The 18,507-nt window shown below is 45.6% G+C and overlaps 1 protein-coding gene across 8 annotated transcripts; it reads right to left on the bottom strand.

Moving 5' to 3' along the window:
• Positions 1-3,644: 3,644 nt before the first annotated feature.
• On the bottom strand, positions 3,645-16,702 carry LOC114791285 (myelin-associated glycoprotein-like). 8 transcript variants are annotated; one of them, XR_003749966.1, is made up of 11 exons: positions 16,662-16,702; positions 16,012-16,078; positions 14,798-15,154; positions 14,072-14,368; positions 13,622-13,885; positions 5,779-6,072; positions 5,612-5,696; positions 5,491-5,541; positions 5,262-5,409; positions 4,113-4,243; positions 3,665-3,718 (listed from the first exon to the last, which is right to left on the bottom strand). XR_003749966.1 is itself a non-coding variant. In XM_028981987.1 (10 exons), exons 2-10 carry the CDS (start codon positions 16,061-16,063, stop codon positions 4,205-4,207), a joined length of 1,587 nt encoding a protein of 528 aa, XP_028837820.1. In that variant the 5' UTR covers positions 16,064-16,078; positions 16,662-16,702; the 3' UTR covers positions 3,645-4,204. The 8 variants fall into 8 exon arrangements, 6 of the variants coding, with proteins under 6 accessions (XP_028837820.1, XP_028837822.1, XP_028837821.1 ...); XM_028981987.1 differs by having other exon boundaries at positions 3,645-4,243; XR_003749967.1 differs by lacking the exon at positions 5,262-5,409.
• Positions 16,703-18,507: the final 1,805 nt, after the last annotated feature.

Raw genomic sequence — 18,507 nt, 5'->3', positions numbered from 1 at the left:
GATCATGAACCTTTCTCAGTGCCTCATCAGCAGTAGTGTTTTATTAAATTAAATTAAAGTGATTGTCATTGTGGTACACAGCAGCACAGCACACGGTGCACACAGTGAAATTTCTTCTGCATTTAACCCATCACCCTGAGTGAGCAGTGGGCGGCCGGGGAGCAGTGGCACCTTTGCTCAGTGGCACCTCAGTCAGTGGTACCTTGGCGGAACGGGATTCGAACCGGCAACCTTCTGATTACAGGGGTCGCTTCCTTAACCGCTAGGCCACCACTGCCCCAATATAGCTGTTCATCATTTTATTTGTGCCTGTTTATACGGTTGGCCTCTTATTTTTTCTCTCTCGGTTCCTTTTGGAAGTAATGTTAACTCATGGATGTTTACAGAATGTGGGTATGAAGAAATTGTCTTCATTATTGAGTCTTCGTTTAGAATTAAAAATTCAGTTTGAATCAATGTGTTTTTGTAAAGCTTTTTATTATAATTACCTTCTGGTTTTATTGTCTTATTTTGTTTACCTTGACTCTACTTGCTTCACCGTTCATCTTTCACTCTGCTGGTGTGAGTTTTGGGTCCTGGCTGAATCAGTGCATTACAGGCAGTTGCCACTGGGTCATAGAATTTTTGATTGTTTTAAAAAAAAAAAAAAAGTCCTTGTTGTGTTGACACAAGGTCCTAGATATCAAGTGCTATGCAGGAGTGAATGGAAGCGGCATAACATGTATATAAAGATGATGAAATGTATTCTATATAATTTTATTTTTTAAGTGAACCCCTTTAAATATAGAGATTTCACTAATGGACCAAGTGCCCTGTATTCCTCTTGGAAAAAAGTTTTTTTTTTTTTTTTTTTTTTCCCTGTTGTGAATTTGCTGATTTATTACAGTACATATCCCAAAGTTACATTACAGACAAGCTATTCTGCACGCACAAAATGTAGATTAGATTGTTGAATTATAAAATATGTATATTTATAAATTTAATGATTGGGTAGAAATATCAGACACTGAACTGCTATTTTTTTATTTTTATTTTTTTGCTTTATTGTAAATGTGTCACTGTAAATGACCATTGGTATATTGATGTGGGCTTTCTGTGCATTTTTTTTTTTTTTTTTTTTTTTTTACATTTTTATTATCAGATGTCACAATGAACATCATTTCTGTTTCTATTACCGCTGGACATTCCTTCAATAGTGTATTGAAGAAATGTTTGGACCAGAATCATTGCTTCAAAGCAGGATATATATAGTGATTGATACAAAAAGCACTTTCATGCTTACGTGACCTCTCCGACGCCCAGAAGGCAGATGGAAGACAAAAAAAAAAAAAAAAAAACATTCACGCCACTTATTTGGGAATCACTGAGCTTGAACTTGACTCAACATTAATTAAATGAAAGCACATAGCAGAAATTAATCTCAGAATCCATGCATCATGTACTGCAATTTATGAAATCTCTTGAGGTGTACAGCTAAATCTTATTAAACTGATAAAACTGTATTGCAGGCTCAGAACACGAACCAATAACCTCTCCTTAAAATAAGCTTTAGAAAGATAAATGAAAATGCGTGGAGTGTCAGTTTTGCAGAAAGGGAAGGTTGTGTTTACCCTTTTAGTGTTGGTGCAAACAATATATTAGATTTAGTTAAATAAGCACGATCAGTAAGAAAAGTGTCATTTAAGGAAACACCACTAGATGGTGCTGCCTGGTTTTAAATGTGCAAATGGGCTGTCGGGTCGTCACGGTAACTTATTCTAGAAAATTCTATGCATTTATGTCCTTTTGTGGTCTCTGAAATCTGACCACATGAAAAATTATCAATTAAAAGTCATCTGAATTTGCACATTATGTATTTAATTTGTATTTTATCAACTAGGACAACATGGCCATACTCTGTGTTGTAAGTTGAACTGTTGAATTCTGATGGCAATCGTGTCTCAGGCTAACTTGTTTTACAAGGTGTAACCAAGGTGTTTTTTAGAGATTGTGTGTGTGTGTGTGTGTGTATTCAAGTATATGGAAACAGTAAGACCAAGTCCATACATTGTTGTGATGTAGTGATCAGGTTTATCTGTTACACCACACACACACACACAATTATTCCTGGCTCATCACACCTTCCCTCTCTGCATCTGTGCCTTTAGCCCCAACACTGTTAAAAACAACTAAAGCACTTCACCACGTGCACACACACATACACACACTCACAACATATACTTTAACCTTTAAATGTGAGCCTTTGGGTCGGAAACATGAAGCAATAATTGGTGGTTGTGTGTTGCATCAGTGTTTGTGGAGTAGCAGTAAAAATTCCCATCCATCCGGACATCAGGGATCTAATCTTCTCATTCTTCCTCCTGCTGTATTTCACTTGATTTCAATCATCTTTGTTTTGTTCATGTGATTTAACGGTTACTTCATTGGTATTATGGTAATATGTAAAACTATTCTTTGCAATACAACGTTTTTTTTTTTTTTTTACACAATTCAATAAGTATATACACATATATAAATATATATCCCCAAACCAAGCTGTTGAAAATGAATAAAGAATAAATGAACTACTACATGGCATGTCTTTTGTCATCTGTTTGTGTGGCTGGTAGATGTGAACTGCTGAGGTGCGATAACTTGTTCTGTTTGTTCCGTCTTATTTTCCTGCATCTTCTCAGTAGGTGGCAGTGTTGTGACAGGCTGCCTGGTGGCCCTCGGTTTCATGTGTGAAATCGTGTCCTTTCCTCACATTGCCTGGCAAAGGCCTCATTTCGATAGGCCATCGCACACTTAAAAAAAAAAAAGAAGGTTTTTATACACTAGAGACCGATCGATCTGTGAATATTGCTTAAACATTTATTTGTTTATTTATTTATTATTAATATACGTAAGAATTCAATAGAAGTTTTTCATATGATGTTGCTGGCCTGAACTGTGTGACATTTCCCTTCCACAAAAAATAAACTGTCCTGCTACACATTTTCTGTTATTGGTTAAATTTGGAAACCAAAACGGAAGCATTGTTGTAAATGTTTTATTGCATATATAAGTGTTTTATACACACACACACACACACACACACACACATATATATATAATGGGTATGAAAGGTATACAGACTCACACTTTGTTATAGTGCAGCTATTTGCCAAAATCATTTAAGTAATTTTTTCCTCTTCCTGTACACACAGCACCCCGTATTGACAGAAAATCACAGAACTGTTGACATTTTTGCAGATATACTAACAACGAAAAACTGAGTCTTCAGACCCTTTGCTCAGTAGTAAAAGCTTTCTTTTTTATCTAATACAGCCATGAGTCTTTTTGGGAAAGATGCGACAAGTTTTTTAGACCTGGATTTGGGGATTTTACTTTCCTCTGCCATTCCTCCTTGCAGATCCTCTCCAGCTCTGGCAGGTTGGATGGTAAACGTTGGTGGACATCCATTTTTAGGTCTCTCCAGAGATGCTCAATTACGTTTAAGTCAGGGCTCAGGCTGACTTAGGTTGTGACGCCACTCCTTCATTATTTTAGCTGTGTGCTTCATTGTCATTGTCTTGTTGGAAGGTAAACCTTCGCCCCAGTGTGAGGTCCTGAGCACTCGGGAGAAGGTTTTTGTCCAGGACTTATGCCTGTACTTGACCGCATTCATCTTTTTCTCGATTGCAACCAGTTGTCCTGTCCCACCCCCACAGTATGATGCTGCCACCACCATGCTTCACTGTAGGGACAGTATTGGACAGGTGATGAGCAGTGCCTGGTTTTCTGCACACATACCACTTACAGTTAAGCCCCGACTGGTGGAGGGCTGCAGTGATGGTTGACTTTCTACAACTTTCTCCCATGTCTGGACCACATTTCTGGAGCTCAGCCACAATGATCTTTTAGTTCTTCTTTACTTTTGCAATTAATCAAATACTTATTTTCTGCACCATTATAAAAATATGTTTTTTACATCCTGTCTTTCACAGTTGTGGACCTATGATGAAAATTACAGAGCTCGTTCATATTTTTAAGAGGGACAACTTAATTGGGACAACCTGTTTGCCGCACTGTATGTGTAAATTAAAAAATTAAAATAATAATTAAAAAATAATAATATATCAAAGACTTGCCAAACATGTTTTGTTGTCATAGCAATAATCGTATCTTATCTTGTATAAGATAAAGGCAGATTAAATATCAGTCACTTATGGCTTCATAGCATTTAGGCATTCAGGTAGATGTTGTTAAAATCATGTTCTTCCTAGAGGGAGAAGAGAAAAAATGACATATTACTGAATTATTGCTTCTTGTTATCTACAACTACACAAATAGGTCTAGCTCATTAAAGACATAGAAGTATTTCTTGGGACATTTTCCATCCAATTAAATAAAATATATTGTGTGTGAAGTGTGCTCACTAATTTCATATATTTCCTCCATTGAAATGCTTAAGACGAAGCACTGATAAACTGTATATTGATCTTGGCATGGTGGTTGTGAATTTGAATCCTGGCTGAGACTTAGTGTGGGCGGAATTTGATGTTCTTCCTGTGTTGTTGCAGGTCTCCTCCCGCCATCCAACGACATGTAATGGTGGCCTAGTGGTTAAGGAAGTGGCCCCGTAATCCGGAGGTTGCCGGTTTGACTCCTGATCCGCCAAGGTGCCACTGAGTAAAGCACCATCCCCACACACTGCTCCCCAGACGCCTGTTGTGTGATGCATCATGTGCTGTGCTGCAGTGTCACTTCACTTTAACGAGGTGAATTGTTCTGACCAGTCTTCTGGTCTACTTGGACACAGAACTGATTGTTTCGCCCCTATGTTCTATTTTAATTACCTCTGAATTCCATTGCAAGTTGAACAAGTTGACTTTGAATTTGACTTTCTGGTTTGGAAAAAGGATGGAAATAGAGGCGGTATCCATCTCACTTGAGCAAAACTAGCCAATAATAATACTGTTTCAGAGATATTTAATGTATATTCCAAAAATAATTACGAGCTTAGTGATAAAAAGTCACTGATCTCACATTTTCCACTTTACGATTTTTTTCTTTCATTCAGCTTATTAATTGGTATGCAGCCAAGTTAATCAAACAGCAGCTTTAAAAAAAAAAAAAAATTCTATAATGTGAAAAACAATATTTCAATCTCGTTGTTTTTTAACTATTGGTTTACTATATTTAGTAAATTAGTAAAAAAATCTGAACATGCCCCATACACTGCGTCTTATATAACGCAAAGAAAAGATGGCCCTTATATTGTAAAAGGAGTTCATTACCTGTTCATTGCCTGCAGGGCAATAGTTCCCATAACAGTGCTGTATGTCATAATCATAGATTGGGTCTGACATATGGCTATTGCAATTTTTGTAGATATTGTCAATGTCCTGCGTTCCTTGGTCACCTTCTACCTTGGCGAGTTTCCCTCTGTGTGAGAATGGGTAACAGATGCTGTCTTTTCAAATTATTTAAGGCTAAATGAAATTCCTAATGAGATTAAGGGATTACCTTAGAGGGGTTTCCAACGTAGCGAGTGCATTGGTGGAATCCCTGTGAATTCTGAAGCAGACAGTCATGTCAGACAACAAAGCTGCTATACCGAGTTATTAACAGAATGATGTCACAGTACTTCCTTCTCTTCTGCCTGATGCACAGACATGTCACAAAACCCAGGAGAGTTACTCCACACACTGACACTATAATCCATAGATACTCTAATAAGAGAGAGAAAGAGAGGGAGATTAGAAAGAGATTTCTTTTCATCACATTTAGATGATGATGATGATGATGATGAACCTGTCCCAATCCATGTTTGGGTCGTCTGGTGTGGCCACACTGGCATAACCAGGGTGGCAGTGCCATGGGTATTCACTGCTGTGCAGGACACGTTCACGTTAGGTGTAAGTTTGATTGTCCCTGTCAGGGTAGCAGATTTCACTTCTCCCTTTTGTGTACTGTCTAAAGTGAAGGACTGGTTTCCGTCCATCAACCAGGTGATGCTGGCCTCAGGACGGGACTGTGCCAGGCAAACGCATTTCAGTATGCCACCCCTCTCAGTGCAAGAAGAGTTTGGCAAGATGGAAGGGGCGACTGTAGAAAAAAGGAAAAAAACGCTGTATGAGCTACTAACTGGATCACAGAACCGCATCCCTGTTGTTTGTGACACAATGTGCATTTTGAGAAACAATGCGTATTTTTTCATGGCCCGAACATTACCTGTCACTCTGGGCCAGATTTTCCTGGTGTTCCGTGTCCTTTGTGTTCCTGATTACCTTGATTGTTGCCATTTGTATATCAGTATAAATGTACCCTGCATGTTTCAAGTCTTGGTGCGTGCATTCTGTCACGGCGTCCCAGGGCAGCGAGGACGCCAAAGCCTTGACTCAAACAGGAATGGGGATTTAATACGAGGCAGCAAACACACCAGGTGACAGGGACCCACACACCGGGTGACAGGGACTCACACACAGACTCAAAACATCCAGGAACATTTATAAAAAAATTACAGTGGACCAAAACCAAGGTAACCAGGAACACAAAGGATGTGGAACAGCGTGAAAGTGAAGTAATTGTGAACTATGATACACTGCAGCACAGCACACGGTGACGCACAAAGAAACATGTCCTTGGGTAGCAGTGTGTGGGGATGGTACATTGCTCAAGGGGACCTCAATAACACCACGGTGGTTAGGGATTTGAACCCGCAACCTTCAGATTACAAGTCTATTTCCTTAGTCCACTAGGCCACCACTGCTACCCAGCAAAACCTGGCCTGGCCACATAATTGGGGTGGGGCACCAATAATTTTTGAATGAACATTTTAATGTTTTCAAACTCAGGAATACTTAGTGCATGCCGAAAAGAGCACTTAGTGATATTCCACTTTCAGCCAAAAAACAAGCCCAGCTACAAAGCACTTCGTACTGATTCTAGTAAGTAAGTGTGTTTAGGACTGCGATAGCGCATCGATAAAAATCGATTACAAAAATAGTCGGAATTTCCTAATCGATTCGTTGTGTTGTGCGACTCTGTGACATTTCATTATTAAAAGAACCTCAAAGTTGAGGGCGGAGCAGAGTGAACATACTCAGTCTCCCTCCTGCACCGATGCCTGCAGAGTTCAGCGCCTCATAGCTCCCCTTTCACACTGTGTTTCACCAATGGTGATGGTTCAGTCACTTCACTTCTTACGTCTGCATCAGTGCCACATCAACACCATCTGAGCCTCAAAGCCTCAAAGAAAATACCAAGCCTGAGCCAGGAGCATGTGGACATGCTCACATTGTTGCATTGCAATGAAAAGTGTCTGAACAAAGGGAGAGAGAGTGTCAGTGTGTACATGTGAGAGTTTGTGAGTATGTTCGTCTGTGAGTGTGTGCATTTGCAGTGTAGTGTAGAGAAGTTCTGACATTCAAACAAAACCTGTTAAATTTTCTGATTTGTATTGTTCTTTTTTAATATAAATTATTTATTGTTCTGGCAGCTGAGGTTTTTTAAAAAAAGTCTATATTTGGCATATGTGAAGAATACATGTGTATGCTTTTTGTGTTAGTCCATTTTTGTTTTATTTTGTTATTATTATAACAGCTCAAGGAGCAACATGCTTGTGCATTTTCTAAAGATTTTAGTTCTGTTTTTGGATAAAGAAATTAATGCTCGATTTTCTTTAATAAAAAGAAAATCGACAGATAATCATTAATAATCATTAGTAGCTGCCCTAAATGTGTTAGTTTAAAATTTTGGTTCACATCACAAACAGGTCTGTCCAGTATGTTGTCAACTCAGCTGCAATGATGTTGAAATGAGGAGCGAGGTTATGACAATTTTGTATTTGTGGTTGTCGCACTGCTGAGAGTGGCTAAATAAGATTATTCTAATGATACATCATTTTGTTTGTTTTTTTATGCTATAAATTGTAGGGTAGTAGTGGCCTAGTGGGTAACTGTCACGGCCAATACACCTCCAGCCCACCAGAGAGTGCTAGACAAGCCGGGGAGACGGCAACCCGGAAACGGAAGTGAGAGCGGGCAGCACCAAGTATAAAAGCTAGATGACACTGAGGAGACACTGCCCGCTCTTTGACGAATTTATTCCCATAGACGCCAGCCTTATTTTCCCACGCCCGACTGATTGATTTCCATGACCACGACCTTTGCCTGTCCCCGACCTAGAACTTTGCCTGCCCCTCTTGTGACGACGATCTCTAATCTGATTCTCCAGTGTGACCACGACCTTCGCCCGCCATTGACCTTGAGTTTGCCTGCCCCCTTTTGCTAATACGATCTTCCCCATTACCCCCCACGGAGCCAGAGTTCCCTCCCCGCCGCGCTGCGGCGCTTCCACGGCCACACTCCCGTTCCAGCTCACCTCCGGCCGCCTTATCACCGGCCAAGCGCCTCCGGTCCTCCTCTCCCAGTACGACGACTACTCCACCCGCTCCAAGCATGCCTGCGAATGCGTCCCCGAACTCGGCCAGTGACAGTAAGAGCGGGCCATCTCCTGACGCAGCAGACATGGCAACCACGCTGGCTCAGGTGACCGTGTTCCTGCAGCAGCAGCACGTTTCTATCCAGGATCACCAAGACACGCAGCTCCAGCAGCAGCGCGCACTAATACAGATCAGCTCCGCTCTCGCTGATCTTTCGGCCCACGTCCACTCGTTGCAGTCCCAGTCCAGCTGTCCCGGTCCTGCAGTTCCCACTTCGGATTTGCGTATGTCCACCCTGGCTGGATTGGCCCCGCCGCCGCTTTACGACGGGGATTCCAGAAGCTGTCGCGGATTTATCACGCAGTGCCGGCTGCTTCTCCGCCTCCAAGCCGCCCACCTCCCTGATGAAGAAACTGCGGTCGCGTATATTATTACGCGGCTGACCGGACGCGCGCTGGAGTGGGTAACACCGCTGGTGGAGCAGCGCGACCCGATCTGTCTGTCTGTCCCCGCCTTCCTGGACCGCCTCCAGATCGTGTTTCAGGGTGAGACCGGGCGACGTGCGGCGTCTCTGCAGCTCATGTCGTTACGTCAGGGAAATCGGAGCGTGAGCGATTACGCAATTGAATTTCGAATCCTGGCGAACGACAGTGAGTGGACTGACGCCGCGCTCCCCGCCGCGTTCTACCACGGCCTCCGGGAGGCGGTGAAAGACGAGATGGTAAATCGCGATTGGGGAACCACGCTGGACAGTATAATCACGCTGGCCACGTCCATAGACAGACGTCACGCTGAGCGCGACCAAGAACGGCGTAGCCACGCCCCTTTCCACTGTGCCCTCGCCGCGCGCCAGCATGACGCCCCTAGGGCTCCGCCCCACCACGCATCTGAAGAACCCATGCAAATGAGCCGAGCCCGACCCCCGCTCCCTCCCCAGGAATGAAAACGAAGAGAGGAGCAGAAACTCTGCTACTACTGCAGAGGCCCAAACCACCTCAGCGCTGCCTGTCTAAACCGCCGAATCAAACCACGGCCATCGGGAAACCCCCTCCACTTGCCCCAGGTTCAGAGCCCCCGGGGGAGCACCAAGGCACTTCCCAGAGCCACCACCCGCTGCTCACTTCCTATCATCATCTGCTGGAAGAAACCCAGACCCGGCCAACATCAGAGGCGAGCACTGGTGGACTCCGGCGCGGCCATGAACTTAATCGACATTGACCTGGCCACCCGACTCAAGCTCCCAGTCTCCCGGTGTGATCCACCACGCGCGGTTATGGGACTGGATGGCAGCCCGGTGGGCTCAGGGCAAGTACTTTACCAAACCAAACCCCTTCTCGTCTGCCTTGAGCCCAACCATGTGGAAAGAATTATATTCTACCTAACCACAACACCCCATGACCCCATAGTGTTAGGTTACCCGTGGCTGACCACCCATGAGACCATATTGACTGGCCCAGGGGCACCATCAAACAGTGGGGACGCCAATGCACCCACCACCAACTCAGTCAGGCCACACCCCCAAACTGCTCTAGGTCCACACACATAGCAACGGTGAGACTTGGCCACGCCCCTCAATCCATGCCATGCTCACTGCCTAGGCCCAAAACCCCAGTCCACAACGGCAACCACTATGCCCACAGACCGCAATCTGCCCCTATTCAACCCAACCCCACGTTAACTCCGCTTCCAGGTGCAACCATGACCAAACCACGCCCACCGACTGAAAACACACCCATTGAAGACGAGTAGACCGAGAAGCCAGCAGAGGCCACGTCCCGATCTCCACATAACGCCACCTCCGCATCTCTGGGGGTCCCCGACTGTTACAATGACCTTGCCGCAGTCTTTGATAAGGACAAGGCGGCGGAGCTGCCCCCCCATAGGCCTTATGACCTGGCGATCCATCTGCTCCCCGGCGCCTTACCACCACGAGGCCGGCTGTACTCGCTCTCGCTTCTGGAGCGAAAGGTGATGGACGAGTACATTACAGCATCCCTGGCTAGTGGCATAATCCGTCCTTCCACCTCTCCAGCCGCCGCCCCATTCTTTTTTGTGGGGAAGAAGGACAGGGGACTGCGACCATGCATCGATTATAGGAAACTGAACGCGGTAACCAAGAAAAACCGGTACCCACTCCCACTCCTGAATACCGCATTCGAACTACTGTCAGGAGCCACCATCTTCACCAAACTGGACCTCCGGAATGCATACCACCTCGTTCGGATACGGGAGGGGGACGAGTGGAAGACCGGCTTCATCACACCATCAGAACACTATGAATATCTGGTCATGCCCTTTGGCCTATCCAACAGCCCAGCCGCATTCCAGGCGCTTGTCAGTGACGTCCTCAGGGACATGTTAGACCGGTTTGTGTTTGTCTATCTAGACGACATCCTCATTTACTCACCCAACCTCTCGACCCACATCTCCCATATCAGAAAAGTCCTCCAGCGTCTCCTACAGAACCGTCTGTTCATCAAGTTGGAAAAGAGCACTTTCCATGCCACCGAAATTTCCTTCCTGGGCTTCCACATCAGTCCCCAAGGAATCGCCATGGACCCGGTCAAGACCACAGCAGTCGCTGATTGGCCAGTGCCCACCACCATCCGACACCTCCAACAATTCCTGGGATTCGCCAACTTCTACCGCCAATTCATCCGCAATTTCAGCAAAGTTGCCCAACCCATGACTTCCCTCCTCAAGGACAAACCCACCACACTCCGGTGGAACCCCCTGGCTCAGCAGGCATTCACCAAGTTAAAACATCTCTTCACCACGGCTCCCATCCTGCTCCATCCAGACCCCCAACTCCCATTCATCGTTGAAGTTGATTCCTCTAGTCTAGGGTTAGGAGCAGTCCTGTCACAACGTAATCCCCAGGACAACAAAGTGCACCCCTGCGCCGCCTTCTCCCGGCGACTCAATCCTGCTGAGCAAAATTATGATGTCGGGAACCGGGAACTCCTGGCTATAAAACTAGCTCTGGAGGAGTGGCGCCATTGGCTGGAGGGGGCAGTCCACCCCTTTTTAGTCCTGACTGACCACAAGAATCTGGCGTATCTCCAAAATGCCCAACGCCTCAACCCACGGCAAGCACGATGGGCTCTGTTCTTCACGTGGTTCGAGTTCACTGTGTCCTATATCCCTGGCACAAAAAATGCGAAGGCGGATGCCCTGTCCCGCCAATACATCCCGGAGACGGAGGACAATCCGTCCTCTCCCATACTCTCACAGCCCTTTCTACTTGCCCCTGTGCACTGGACCCTCATGCAAGACGTAATTGCCGATCATGCACACCACCCCCCACCTCGAACCCTGCCTCCCAACCTCACGTACGTCTCACCCCCTCTCCGTCCACGCATCCTACAATGGGGGCATGATGCCCCACTGGCCGGGCACCCAGGACGTCAGCGCACCCTCGCCAATATTCGCCGGACGTTTTGGTGGCCGGGCCTAGTCACGGATGTACAGGCATATGTCGGAGCCTGCCCTACCTGCGCATCTCACAAAGCGAACACGCAGAGACCACAAGGCCTCCTACTTCCCCTGCCTCGCCCCCATCGCCCATGGTCCTATGTCTCACTGGATTTTGTCACGGGACTGCCAAGATCCAGGGGTATGACCACCATTATGGTGCTGGTCGACTGGTTTTCCAAGATGGCCCAGTTCATCGCCCTGCCGGGACTCCCTACAGCTGCCCAAACCGCCAACGTAGTCATCCAGGAAGTGGTACGGCAGTTCGGACCACCAATGGACCTCCTCTCGGACCGGGGCCCCCCAGTTCATCGCCAGGTTCTGGCGTCACTTCTGGGGACAACTGGGGGTGTCGGTCAGTCTGTTGACTGGGTACTACCCCCAATCCAATGGCCAGACTGAGAGGGTCAACCAGGAGATGGAGACATACCTCCGCTGTTACTGCTCAGCCCGACCCACCTCCTGGTCCCAACACCTCCTCTTGGCGGAGCTCGCGCGGAACCAACACTGCTCCTCGGCCACAGAACGTTCCCCCTTCGAGGTGGTCACCGGCCTCAGACCCACGTGGTTCCCCACACCCATGGTCGAGGGACCGGTGTTGGCAGTCAACAGCCGACTCCGTCAACTCCATAAAATCTGGTCCCAAGTTCACCGGGTCCTTAACCGAACTGCTGAGCGCATGAAACGACAGGCAGACCGACATCGGCGACCAGGCCTCGTGTACCACCGCGGTGACAGGGTTTGGGTCTCCACTCGAGGCCTGCCCATGTCATCCAGCCCCAGAAAGCTAGGACCCCGCTTCATTGGTCCGTTCCGGGTGACCCGACGTGTCAACCCAGTGGCATACCAGTTGGCCATCCCACGCACTCTGCCCTGCTCCTAGACTTCCACGACCGACACCCTGATAGGCCGGGCCCGTCAGGTGCCGGGCCTAGGAGGGGGGGCTCTGTCACGGCCAATACACCTCCAGCCCACCAGAGAGTGCTAGACAAGCCGGGGAGACGGCAACCCGGAAACGGAAGTGAGAGCGGGCAGCACCAAGTATAAAAGCTAGATGACACTGAGGAGACACTGCCCGCTCTTTGACGAATTTATTCCCATAGACGCCAGCCTTATTTTCCCACGCCCGACTGATTGATTTCCATGACCACGACCTTTGCCTGTCCCCGACCTAGAACTTTGCCTGCCCCTCTTGTGACGACGATCTCTAATCTGATTCTCCAGTGTGACCACGACCTTCGCCCGCCATTGACCTTGAGTTTGCCTGCCCCCTTTTGCTAATACGATCTTCCCCATTACCCCCCACGGAGCCAGAATTCCCTCCCCGCCGCGCTGCGGCGCTTCCACGGCCACACTCCCGTTCCAGCTCACCTCCGGCCGCCTTATCACCGGCCAAGCGCCTCCGGTCCTCCTCTCCCAGTACGACGACTACTCCACCCGCTCCAAGCATGCCTGCGAATGCGTCCCCGAACTCGGCCAGTGACAGTAACACACCCACCTATGTTTCCAGCTTACCACCATTGTGTCCCTAAACAAGACGCGTAACCCTGAATGACACCAAGGGGGACTGACCCTGTGACTATTGATTGTAAGTCTGGATAAATGCAGTAAATGTAAAATGCATTGTCTGGGAGATACCAATGGGCAGAGAACAAAATTTATTGTGTGTGTTCGGATTCCGATTAAATATGTATTTTTTTTTTTTTTGCATTTTGTGAATGAAGGATTAATGCTCACAGTCAACATCCAGGGTCAGACGGGCTGATCGTCCCCACCCGATGGAGTTGCGAGCGGCGCAGGTGAGAGAGATGCTTCTGCTCACATCATTGACTGACAAGCTTTTCTCAGTCGATTTCTGCTCACTCACTTCACCCCCATTTATTATATTCCACATGTACAGGGTTGGTGTGGGGTTGCTGTTAACGTCACATATCAGAGTGACACTGTCCCCCTCTTTCACAGCAGCCTTTTCCACTAAGACTTTTAGTGCTGTTGGAGCATCTGTAAAACATTTACATTTAATTAAATATTTAGCAGAAGCCCCAGAGCAACTTACATTCAATAGTTAAAAACATGGCAAGCATTTAACAATCAACTTCATCTGCGGGAAAATCATTACTTATCAGGTCAGCAGTGTCACATTTGTTTTTTTGACAACAATGTAGATGATAAATTGATTTTACTTACATGGTATATTCAGCATCACTGATCTGGACATCTCCCTAAATCCCGAACTGACTGTGGTGACACAACGCACCGCTTTTCCGTTGTGCTCGGGCGTGGCCTTCACCGCCGCCGTGGCGATGGTCCGCCACACCCCTATTCTCTCTTCTTGTGTAGAGACAGAACCGGTGTCTGCAGACAGGCCCTTCCACTGGAACGCTGGGGGCGATGGGGGGCAGGAGTGCAGGATGCTGCAACTGAGAAGAACATCGCCCCCTTCCACCTGCGATGGCCGCGCATCTATCACAGGGCTGTGTCTCGCTGTGGAGGGGGTCACAACACAGGCGGAACTGTCTGAACTGTGCATGTACTCTAAAAAATGCATACATGCTATATTCATTACATATAAAGTGTTAACAAACTTAGTGTAAGTATGTAAATAGCATAAAATCAAGCTTTAAACTTGAGGAAATGCACTACCAGTCAAAAGTTTGGACGCCGCTACTCTGTGGTGGTTATGGAGACTAAGCTGGTGGCCAATTTGAAGAATCCAATGTAAGAAATCCAATGTAAGGTGGTGGAGAGAAGAGAAGGGTGTATTTGGATTTGTCTATTATTGCTTATTTTGATCTATAATGTGAAAAATGCAAGACCCGTACATGAGTAGGGGTGTCTGAACGTTTGACTGGTACATAAATAATAAAACCGTCTCCATTCAAAATGCATTCAGAACACAGCGGAAGAACTCACTCTGAACAAATATTTTGACTAATCTTTCAGGGTCGTATTGCCTTCCCTCAGTGTCTGGGTTGGTGTTCACATAGAGGCTGACTTCATTATCGCTTCTTTGCACGTTTTTAATCATAAGGGTGCAGTTTCCTTTGTCGGCACTTCCTGGCACAGACGTGCGCTCTCTGAACTGATCGATCACATTTGCACGATCTTTCACATCGTAAACCTTTGGCCAGGTTCGGATGTGGTACATGTACCAGATCACCCTGGTGTGGGATTCGGTGTGGCAGGGGACCAGCACACAGCTCCCCTCCACAGCCTGCACAGACTGTGGCAGTGGAACCGTACCACAGTGACATGTCAGCATGAGGGACGCTAGGACAAAGGAACAAGTGTATTTTGTAGACACACCTTCTCATTCAATGTGTTTTCTTTATTTTCATGACCATTTACGTTGGTAGATTCTCACTGAAGGCATCAAAACTATGAATGAACACATGTGGAGTTATGTACTTAACAAAAAGTGGAGACCTGGCCTCCACAGTCACCGGACCTGAACCCAATCCAGATGGTTTGGGGTGAACTGGACCGCAGAGTGAAGGCAAAGGGGCCAACAAGTGCTAAACACCTCTGGGAACTCCTTCAAGACTGTTGGGAAAGCATTTCAGGTGACGACCTCTTGAAGCTCATCGAGAGAATGCCAAGAGTGTACAAAGCAGTAATCAGAGCAAAGAAACTAGAATATAAAACATGTTTTCAGTTATTTCACCTTTTTTTGTTAAGTACATAACTCCACATGTTCATTCATAGTTTTGATGCCTTCAGTGAGAATCTGCCAATGTAGAAAATAAAGAATCACAGTACAGTACACATACTGTACCTCAGTCAGATATGAGTGCTATGCATGCACCATGTCATAATTATCGTACAGATTAGATTTTCCTATGTGCTTAAATAGTTTGGCTGATTGTGTGTAGCTGGTTGTGTTTAGTACATAGCAAAGGTGGAGGAACTAAAATATATTTTTATATACACTTCTAAACCGCCATGCTCTCATCATTGCATCATTGTCCAAATTAGCTCTTGCTCGTCTTGTAAATGATTAATTTAAGCAAGATCTGGTCAAAGCACTTTCCTGTGTCAGTTCCGATGCATGCTATAGCTGCACCTTTTGGTATTCTGTGCAAACTAAAATATCACAAACCCCAAGATTGTTTTCTGAATGCATGTACCAGAGAGGAGACTGAGGAGTCCAAGGTTCAGAGTAGGAGAATAAGTCGTCATCTTTTACAGAAGATCCTTAGGGTAGAAACCAAAAGCTTATCAACAACAAAAAAAACTCAGTCAAAAAGGTTTCTTAGGTCAGCAAATAAGATAAGATAAGATAAGATAAGATAAGATGAGATAAGATAAGAGGGAAATTTACATTGTCAAGGCAGAAAGTGGACAGTACATGATAGAAAAAAGTGCATGTACATGAGAAAAAAAACATTAGCTCAGACAATATGTCGACTGTATAATATAAAACGTTCCATGTACAAATAAGCAAATAAATAGTCCTAGAAAAGAAAAAACACTTTGTAAAAGAGTATGTAGGCCATTTATACGTTTTTTCACCCTCGTAACTGTTAGTGAAAGTTCCACTACACCACTAGTCCTAAATGTATGTATATATATATTGTAACATATATATATGTTTTAATATATAAAAACAATAGCAAATCAGTCATTATGGACAAAAACCTCTTCAGTGGTTTATTTATCAAATAATTATCCAAACATATTTTCTTTTTTTTTTTTTTTTATTCAAACATGTTCAAACAGATTTTATGCAATGTCAATCATTAGTAATAAAATGCTTAATTAGAGAAAGCATACCTACCTGATTGTCCTTCTTGTCTCTTTTTGTTTGATGCAGGAAGCTAGGCAGGAAGTCGCACACCCCTCGGGGTTTAACAGGAAGTATGGGTGAGAAAAGGAGAATTAAAAGTGCTATTAAAAGACAGAGCTGTCAGAGCTGACCGACCACCAACTGGCCGCCCTGTTGTGACCAGACCACACTTAATTTTTTTTCTATTAAAAAGGAACATTAATTACAAACTCAATTATACAATAGACCAAATTTGAATTGAAGCTCACATGAAAATAACATTTAATTATGTTGCATGTTGAAAAAGTGTTACGTCCCTGGTCTAGGGTCAGGGACATAACAAATACAAAGTGAAGTGATTGTCACATGTGATACACAGCAGCACAGCACACGGTGCACACAGTGAAATTTGTCCTCTGCATTTAACCCATCACCCTGAGTGAGCAGTGGGCAGCCATGACAGGCGCCCGGGGAGCAGTGTGTGGGGACGGTGCTTTGCTCAGTGGCACCTCAGTGGCACCTTGGCGGATTGGGATTCGAACCGGCAACCTTCTGATTACGGGGCCGCTTCCTTAACCGCTAGGCCACCACTGCCCCAGTAGGACATAGGAGCAGAAACTCTAAAATGACGCGACAACACTTATGGCTAACCGTTTATTACAAACAAGGACAGACAAGGACAACAAAACACACACAAAACTGGTCTGGGCAGTCTAAGTTATTCTTGTCTTCTGGTCACAATCCTTCACTTCACAGCACCAACAACACCGTCCTCTTGCCCCAAAGCAGACGCCATTTTGAGTCCTCTTCCCTGTTATAGCCCGCCAATCATGGCAGGAAGTGGGAGGAGTCCAATCATGGGAGGAGGAGTCCAACGATGAGGAGCCACCCTGCAACATTATAGAGAGAGAGAGAGACAGAAAGAGAGAGAGAGAGAGACATACACAAACAGAACACACCGATACTCTGCCACGGGACGTCACAAAAAGTCCTTCATTTTGAAAATGTATTTATTTGCAGTATGTTTACATGCCACCTGTCATACACAGAGGTGCTTCATAAACAGGCCAAAAATAATTGCAAGTTCAAAATCAAACACATGGTGCTGTTTTAGCAAGGTCTTTTTCTTCTTAAAAAAATCCCATTGACTCGTTGGACCAGAGTTGAGGAAGCGTTTATTCTTGTACAAGGAGACAAGGTAGAGGATGGTCTGAAGGGGAGCAGGCGGTCTGTACCTTGTATATTGGATATTGGAAGGTAGCATTAGTACAGAGAGAGACAGCGGAACTTTCCATTACGTGTCAGCATTTCTTTTAAAAAAGTGAAAGTGATACACCGCAGCACAGCACATGGTGCACACAGTGAAATGTGTCCTCTGCATTTAACCAATCACCCTTAGTGAGCAGTGGCCAGCCATGACAGGCGCCCAGGGAGCAGTGTGTGGGGATGGTGCTTTGTTCAGTGGCACCTCGGCAGATCGGAATTCGAACCGGCAACCTTCTGATTACAGGGCCACTTCCTTAACCGCTAGACCACCACTTCTTCACGGTGTTAGTGTTGTATCTACAAAAGACCTTCAGCGTCGTCTGTCTGCAATGAGGATTTTTCACTCTCCAGATCTTCAAAAGACCTTCATACTGACACTCATGAATGAGAGATGGTTAAATATGATTATATCCTGGCTAAGGAAATACAGTTGAATACAGTGACAAAACAATAAATGACTATACTTGTGAATGAATAAAGGATAGCATTAACCGACACCTTAAACCGGACCTCAGTTAATGGGAGGTTGTAGGCAGTGGCTGGAGAAACGTGCTATAGACCACCTTCTCCACACTGACAATGTACTTGCAGT

This window comes from Denticeps clupeoides, chromosome 5 (assembly GCF_900700375.1).
Source record: "Denticeps clupeoides chromosome 5, fDenClu1.1, whole genome shotgun sequence".
Taxonomy (NCBI): Eukaryota; Metazoa; Chordata; class Actinopteri; order Clupeiformes; family Denticipitidae; genus Denticeps; species Denticeps clupeoides.
The sequence above is the reverse complement of the archived record's forward strand: the minus strand, read 5'-3'. Positions and strand labels throughout refer to the sequence as shown.

What these genes read in the sequence shown, in the direction of transcription:
- LOC114791285 (XM_028981986.1), bottom strand. Translation starts at nt 16,063, where the DNA reads ATGACGACTTATTCTCCTACTCTGAACCTTGGACTCCTCAGTCTCCTC. An exon ending in ACTCCTCAGTCTCCTCTCTG is followed by an intron (nt 15,155 to 16,011) that starts GTACATGCATTC and finishes CCTTTGTCCTAG; the next exon opens with CGTCCCTCATGCTGACATGT. An exon ending in ATCAGGCAGAAGAGAAGGAA is followed by an intron (nt 5,542 to 5,611) that starts GTACTGTGACAT and finishes TGTCTGCTTCAG; the next exon opens with AATTCACAGGGATTCCACCA.